Here is a 7,681-nt window from a genome sequence, read left to right as displayed (position 1 = left end):
AAGCAATGCGATATTTCTATTTCTTCTTTTTCCTCTTTATATTTATGGAGTACTTACATGCCTATTATCTTTAAATTGAAAACTAAAAACATGTCATTGCTTCATATCTGATTGCACGTCGTGTTCAATGTTACAAAAAATTACAATCTGCATGGAACTGAGATTTGTTTGTGCATTTTGGAAATGCACAATATAGTGTTGAGATGTAAAGAATACAGTGTCTCTTTGATTACTTACCTGAGTTGGGCCCTAATATTTGGATTTGCTTGATTGTGCATAGGCTCTCCATGATGCGTTAATGAGGCAAGAAGAGCTGCTTGCTTACATTGATAGGCATGAAGAAGCCAAGTTACGGGTAAGTTTGCACGTGTATTTTTCGAACACAGTTAAAACCTTAAATGGACATTTTCCAGATTTCTGATGATTCTGTTTGCTTCACATTTTGCTCTGTTTGAATCAGAAAAAGAAGTTTTGCTGGTGAGATTTATTTCGATAGAAAGAGACTCTACGGAGGAGGATATTTCTCAAAGCACACTTATTTCTATGGAGTGTTGACCTTGCACATGATGTAACTCTTAACCGCTGATTTTCAGTGTACTATGAGTAAACTTAATGGAGAATTGTTTCTAATGTGTATATCCAGAATGGCATCTTTACTGGCTTGTAAAACCCAATCTTTGTTGTGGTTAGCTTCGGTTATCGGTGTGTTTGGTTTTGGTTGCCTTTGTTGGTTGAAAAGGTTTTGTTCATCTGATCTTTCATCAGGTGCATCGAGTATTATATCAGTAATGCACGTGCCTGATTAGGATTGTCTGCTGGCCTTGTCCTCTGGTTTTGTAGATATGCTTTCTAAAAAAAGTAAAATATTGCTTTATCATTCGGCTGCCTAGTTTATAGTAATTACTGTTAAAAGCTATATCGTAATCGAATTTATTTACCGGGTGGGACGAAAGAAATATCTTTGGTAGAATCGATTCATGCAAAGGTGCAAGCATTTCACTAGTGTTTCCAAAATGACTGCGATGACAGGTACAAGACGGCTTTCAGCCTGATTGGATTCCTTTGAGATATGTTAAGAGCACATTCAGTTGGTAAAATGTTTTGGTAGGAAGTTTTGACAAGATGGTTTGTATGAAGTCTTCCTTCTTATCAAAGGTAGATTTAAGGGAAGAAAATAAGGTTTTAGTATTCGATTGGTGGGACTTTTACTCAGAATACTTATTGAAGTGAAAGAGGGAGAGCGTAATTCATAACTATATGAATGCACAAGGTACTTCTAAAAATATCTGTTTTTTCAAGTTCATAGAACCAGACGGGTTTCAATAATAATGCAAAATTAGTGTTACTTTCGATGGCTTTTGGGACCATTAATTTGCAAAGCAATCTAATCTTATTATTATTTTTTAAAAATAAAAGGTAAATCGTGCCTAATTTCATGCAACATATACACAAGTGTCAAGGAATGACAAACTTTATATTGTACGGAAGTTTTTAACGGAATATTGAATAAACCAAATAGCCAAATGCAATAGGCATTCGAGGGTATAGAAAGCCACCAAAAACATGGGGTTTAGTACCGTTCCAAAAAATAAATAGAAAAGTATATTATTGGGGAGTCAATCATTATGAATAGACAAACTGAGTATCCTTCCCACAAACTGTCTCAGATGCTTGAGGGATTGTGTCGCGCGGATGTTAAATATTTGAGGTCACATAGCAAAGCACACCTATCAGCTTACCAGTGGAAGCGGAACTGTAATCACAAACCCAAAAATGTGTGTGAACAAAAGCACTCGATAGTCTATAGAAATTTTTTATAGGAATGCATGGCAGGTATGACATACCAACTTTTTCTTCTTCTTCTTCTTCTCATCAATTTGAGCTTGAAGTTCTACTTGTCTAGCAAGGGCATCATCAAGTGCCTAAACCCCAAATAGGAAGCAAATTAAATTCCAAAAATGTTAGCGCACACGTAGTTATCTAGTGGAAGATGTTTTATCATCTTTTATTTTATTCCCCAAATAATGATGGCATTGATTCAAGTATCAAGGAAAAACAGTAATACCTTTTTGGTTGCAGCCAACTCTTGTTCGAGAGTACTGACCCTGTTTAGAGCATCATTTAGCATTTCCTCCTTTTCGGGTGGCATGACAGGTCTCATGCTGAGAACAGTCATTTTCTCTTCTAGTTCAGCCATGCGCTTCATCATTGTCATGTATTCATTGCTTGAAATTGCAGGCGCTTTCATCATAGTCTCATCATAATATACTGGGCTGCTATAGAGTGCTGCTTCAGTTATTTTCCTTGGCAAGTTACTTGTCATACGGATCATGGTTACAATTCCCATTACTAAGGCCATGATTCCACCAACAAATTGATTGTTAAACCCATCAAAATTCTTGCTATTATGGGCAGGGAAACAATCTGCTTGCAAGGAAAATAAATTTAGAATTTTAACAAAACCATATTGTGATATGTTTCTTCCTTGTCAATGAGCAAAAATGCGGATTATGTTGTTCAAATTGTTATGAGCGGTGTTTTACTACTTACCATGTAATATATGTTAATCATAAGATGAAAGAACAATCAAATAGAAGTACCTAATACCTTGAGAAAGTGCATATTTATCATTTACTGATTTCTTCCAAGATGAATCGACTGGCTTGTCAATCACTGGGACAAAGGCATCATACTGATACACATTACATTGCTTTTCGACCTGCAATATATATGATCTCAGAAACAGAAGTAGAAAACGGGAGAAATTAATATGACCTCAAGTTTACAGACACAACGAACAACATGACTAGATAAACTAGGCAGTTTCCTCAAAACTATTTTTTGAAAGAAATAATATATAGGACGGGAACAACAACTGATTGAAGCCTAGGAAACTTACTTTTGGAGACAAACATTGCACATCATGTGTCTCTGGAAATGATTTTTTGTATCCCTTAATGTTATAGGCAAAAAAAGAAAAAAAAATATTAATCAAATATTCTGTCAAATAAATACAGAGAAAAGTTTCAGGACAAAGCTTTGCTCTCTGAAATTGCTAACAATTTAGGAAACTCACTGCCTTTTGAAGTGATGTTTCATCTTCTGTGATTGTTTTCTCCTCAATGCCGGATAAGGTTTTTCCCTTGCATTTTCCCTCGCCATTTTGAACCATCTAATTCATCCAGAGGAAATACTTTATTGTTTTCATTTGCTATATTATATTACTAAAGAAAATTGATATTTCAGAAATAAACTACCTTCAAGATGTCTGGGTCATTCCATGGTCCCTTGTCGGAAAACATACAACCACCTTTATCTGCACAAGTACAAGTACCGCCCAAGAACTCTGGAAGTTCACTGTTAAATACCGTAGACTTAGTGTTATTTATAGTCTTAAGGAGTAATGTCAGTGCCATGATGGAACAACATAATTATAAATCAATGAATTTAATTTGGTCATGAAGAGAAAAAAAAATACTTCAATGAAGAAGGAGATAAATTTAACCTGGCATCAATGATCTCAAGCAACTTGCTCTGGTATTTGTTACCTAGGACCTGGTGAACAAAACATTAATATGTTTATTGCCCCCTACTTAACTGAAAATCCTCCTTGGTTCAAATTGATAAGTAGACTAAAAATGCTTACATGGATTTTTGAGGTGGTCTTGGGATCAAGGAATGACTTAACGGTATTCCACAAGAGCCTAAATCCAGAACCAGCATTGATGATGAACATACGATTCAGGCTCTGCATGCAAAGGAAAACTCAGTTAGGGTAAATTTAGAAGACAATTTAAACTATTGCCATGCCTAAGTAGATTAACAAGTACCTCAGGATAGTTGTCACCATCTATCTTCTGAAGCCGCTGGAGGAGATCCCTTGCAGCTTTGTTCATACTTTTAAGACCCTGACCAAGCATGCTAGTCAGCAATTGTGTGAAACTTCTTTCAATATGAAAAACATTTATAACAATTGATATGATATCCACTAGTATAATTGGAATTGGACATTGCCTCTTTAAATCTATAGTGACTATCATCTAATGTGTTACAATATTTCTTTCCTCTTATTGGTTTCTCATTGGGCAAAAGAGATTGAAGAACTAAAATAAAGGGTTAGAATTTTATACGCACCACTCCTTGCACATCCAAAATAGTTGTGCTTTGGTCAATGTGCTTCTTTGCTGCGATTGAACAAGCAGGCATCTTAACAACAAAGGTCCTCTCAAACTCTCTAACATGGTACTTGAGATAACGTTCCATAGTTGTTACTTGCATAAGCTTGTTAGAGTCAACCTGACCCAATCTTTCAATGTAAAGAGGTCGTCCATCCTTATCAACTCCATGATGCCCTTGTGGGTAGTATTTTAGAACTTCATCAATTTCCTTGAATTCAAAATCCTAAACAACACAAAATTTATAATTAGATGAAGAACACCACAAAATATATAAATGGTGATTCTTATCTTTTCCACATGATTACCTCCATGATAGTATCAGCACCAAATTCTGTCCTCCACTTAAGCATATCTGCCCACATTTGTTTTGTTTTCTCAAGGTCAAACTTCCTTGCTCTCAAGAATCTGAGAGATCATCAATTAAGATGTTAAACGGAGTTACTCATGCTACAACTATAAATAAATAGTGAACAAAAGACTATGTTAAAAGGGTTACCTTAGCATCATATGATGATCATCATATTTTGAGGGTAATAGCTCTTCCAAGATCAGTGCTTGGCGAAAAGCATCAATTGCATGTAACTCTTCAGCATCAATTTCATCCGCAATAGAAAGAGACATAACTCTGCTGTGTTTTCGCCCCTTCTTGGTAAAGGAATGCCTGAACTTAGTTGAGGCATTGATTGCAGCCTTCTTTAGCGACCCAAGCCTTTTCTTCTTCTCATCCTCGGAATTTTCAATTTCATGACCTGTGCTTGCATGAAGAAAACAATTTACTCAAAGAAGTTTGAATCAGATGACAGAAATTAAGATATTCACACGTTTAACATCTCATCCTGATGCTGATGTTTTAATTAATAACCAAGGAAAATATAAATCATCTGTTTTCCAATAGCATAACATCTGGATTTATAACTGCTTTTTGTTTGTTATCGTACAACAAAATGCTTGTTTGTGATGATAAACTGATTTCAGTTTCCTCTATTTTCCACTTTTCTCATCATCATATGTTAAAAAGCATGCAAAATTGATATGGCATAACATTCCAATTCTAGCTAGTACGAATGTAACCATATAGAATAGATAAAGATTTCATAGTGCATGCAAAGAATATAAGTAAATACAGACAAAGAACCACAAAGGATGCAAAGGAAAGTTCTGAGATATGAAATTCAAGTAATTAGACTTACCAAGTGTCATAGTTCGGTCAACAGATCCAGACATAATGTCACACATGATTAATTGAATCTTGTAAGATTAGCCGTAAGGCAAAAGAGAATCAAGCAGTAACATACATGAAAAGCCTGCAATCGAGCCTTCACGTGCACCTACCACCTTTTAGCCATAAACAACATGTCAGCAGCTTAAAAGATCAATTCTTTATCCAATGAAACAATCAACCATGTTCATATTTTAGCATGCATGGACAAAAAGAAAAACCATAAAAAGAAAGAACCAGATAGATATCTAATTATATGCATGATCAAATGCAGCTCAAGCAAATAAAAACGCTAAAATGGAATCAAAATGGATATCAACATCATACATATGGGTAGGTAATGAAGGAGGAGAAGAAGATAGAATATTAGGAGATGAGAAGATACCTTGATACAGGAATTTGCAAAACGAAGAGAAGAGTGCAAATATATCATCCGAATAATTCTCTCAAAGTTGCGGCCATGATGGGATTAGGAATGCCAAAATGGTAATTAAGCCAGGCTGGTACAACTATAGTCTATAGTATACAATTTTAGAGTTTTCCGTTTTCCGTTTTTTGTTTTATTTATTTATTTATTTGTTTATTGTAATTTGGCATTGACAGGGTCTGCATGTGATGACTCTTTGTCAGCTTCAGTTGCTAAGAGAGGCAAGCAGACATGTAAGCCACTCCGTTGCTTCACAATCACATATTTCTTCCACGCAACCGTACTAATTAACTTTTCTGTCCGCTTTTGTTACGATTGTAATGTGTTAATGAGGGTTACAATTCTAGCATTAGCGCAACATTAAATTATAAATTGTTACGATTTTAATACGTTATCATGATAGCATTAATGATGATTACGTCTAACATTAGTATTAAGTCAACATTAAAATTGTTATGATTATAATGTGTTACGATTGTAGCATTAATGATAATTACAATTCTAACCAACATTCATGCTACAGTGGTAACAACTTTACTGTTGATTCATTTATATATATATATATATGGGGCAGGTTATATTTATAAGCTTTTTTGTTTACAAACTCTTACAAACTACACTAAGTACGACCAGTCATACTTTAATCATGCAATGTACGACCGGTCGTTTGAGACAATGTTATCTCCAGCCATCTCAAAACTACGTCGTTTTGTTTATTTATTTCCTTATATTAATTGATTTACCTTTGAATGGTTATGATTTCCTTTTCTCTCTCTTCCTTTATCACCATTGATCTATCCTTGTACGGTTATGATTTAGTAGCCGGAGATAACATTGCCTCAAGCAGCCTGAGAAATGATAAGTCCATATATATATATATGGCAAAATGATTTGTAATGTAAGCATTAGTGCAGTTACCTAAAAACTACCTCATTTTTTGTGGGATAAAGGAAGTTTGTGTTCAAAATTAATTGTAGAAAATAAAAATATTATATTTATTTTCACATTTATATGGTTATGATTACAAATATTTATGTTTTATATTTATTTCCACCTTTGTATGGTTATTATTATCATATTTAATGCTTTCACATTTTATATGACTGCACCAATCCTTAGGTGCAGTCACTTTACATCCGCTAAACCAGGCAAAATGATTTGTAATGTGACTGTATATAAACATTGGTGCAGTCACTTAAAAACTACATCATTTTGGGTGGGATAAAGAAAATTCGCGTTCAAAATTAATTGTAGAAAATAAAAATATTATATTTATTTCCATATTTGTATGGTTATGATTTCTCATATTTAATGCTTTATATTTATTTCCACATTTATATGGTTTTAATTCCCTATATATAATGCTTTCACACTATAAATCGACGTAATTTTATATGACTGCACTAATCCTTAGATGCAGCCACTGTGCATCCGCTAAACCCATATATATATATATATATGGGGACGGTTATACTTACAATCAGGTAAGTTTACCACCCTTACAATCAATCTCTTGATTGTTAGATTAAAATTAAATCTAATGGTTCATAATTATCCCTTATAATTCTAATTTTTTCTCTCTCATCCCCTATCTGTCTCTCTCTCTAGGTTTGGGAATCAATCCTAATTTTTTCTCTCTCATCCCCTCTCTGTCTCTCTTTAGGTTTGGGAATCAACTATCTCGTCCTCTCTTTATTGTTACAGTGCTTTAATCTTCAATTCCAGCAAAAATATGTTATATTATTTTGGTATGCTCATATGTTATATTATTTTGAAATCGATACAATTAAGATTAATAGTTGTTATATTATTTTGAAATCGATACAATTAAGGTTTGAGAATCGACGACACTGCTAA

General features: G+C 34.1%; 1 protein-coding gene across 1 annotated transcript; it reads right to left on the bottom strand.

Annotated features, from left to right (window-relative positions):
* Nucleotides 1-1,735: 1,735 nt before the first annotated feature.
* On the bottom strand, nucleotides 1,736-5,414 carry LOC133315111 (phosphatidylinositol/phosphatidylcholine transfer protein SFH3-like). Its single transcript, XM_061516669.1, has 14 exons — nucleotides 5,369-5,414; nucleotides 4,675-4,927; nucleotides 4,484-4,583; nucleotides 4,135-4,401; nucleotides 3,831-3,908; nucleotides 3,647-3,748; nucleotides 3,506-3,555; nucleotides 3,258-3,357; nucleotides 3,080-3,172; nucleotides 2,900-2,953; nucleotides 2,608-2,710; nucleotides 2,066-2,424; nucleotides 1,845-1,922; nucleotides 1,736-1,753 (listed from the first exon to the last, which is right to left on the bottom strand). Exons 1-14 carry the CDS (start codon nucleotides 5,412-5,414, stop codon nucleotides 1,736-1,738), a joined length of 1,701 nt encoding a protein of 566 aa, XP_061372653.1.
* Nucleotides 5,415-7,681: the final 2,267 nt, after the last annotated feature.

The sequence above is a fragment of the Gastrolobium bilobum genome, unplaced genomic scaffold, assembly GCF_033153095.1.
Source record: "Gastrolobium bilobum isolate Gb01-03AN ecotype WA unplaced genomic scaffold, APGP_CSIRO_Gbil_v1 utg8583, whole genome shotgun sequence".
NCBI classification, from domain to species: domain Eukaryota; kingdom Viridiplantae; phylum Streptophyta; class Magnoliopsida; order Fabales; family Fabaceae; genus Gastrolobium; species Gastrolobium bilobum.
The sequence above is the reverse complement of the archived record's forward strand: the minus strand, read 5'-3'. Positions and strand labels throughout refer to the sequence as shown.

Excerpts from the sequence above, each read along its gene's own strand:
- LOC133315111 (XM_061516669.1), bottom strand. The coding sequence starts at position 5,414 with ATGTGTGACATTATGTCTGGATCTGTTGACCGAACTATGACACTTG. Across the intron at positions 4,928-5,368 it reads TGACCGAACTATGACACTTG|GTCATGAAATTGAAAATTCC; the intron begins GTAAGTCTAATT and ends ATGCAAGCACAG. Across the intron at positions 2,954-3,079 it reads ATGAAACATCACTTCAAAAG|GGATACAAAAAATCATTTCC; the intron begins GCAGTGAGTTTC and ends TATAACATTAAG.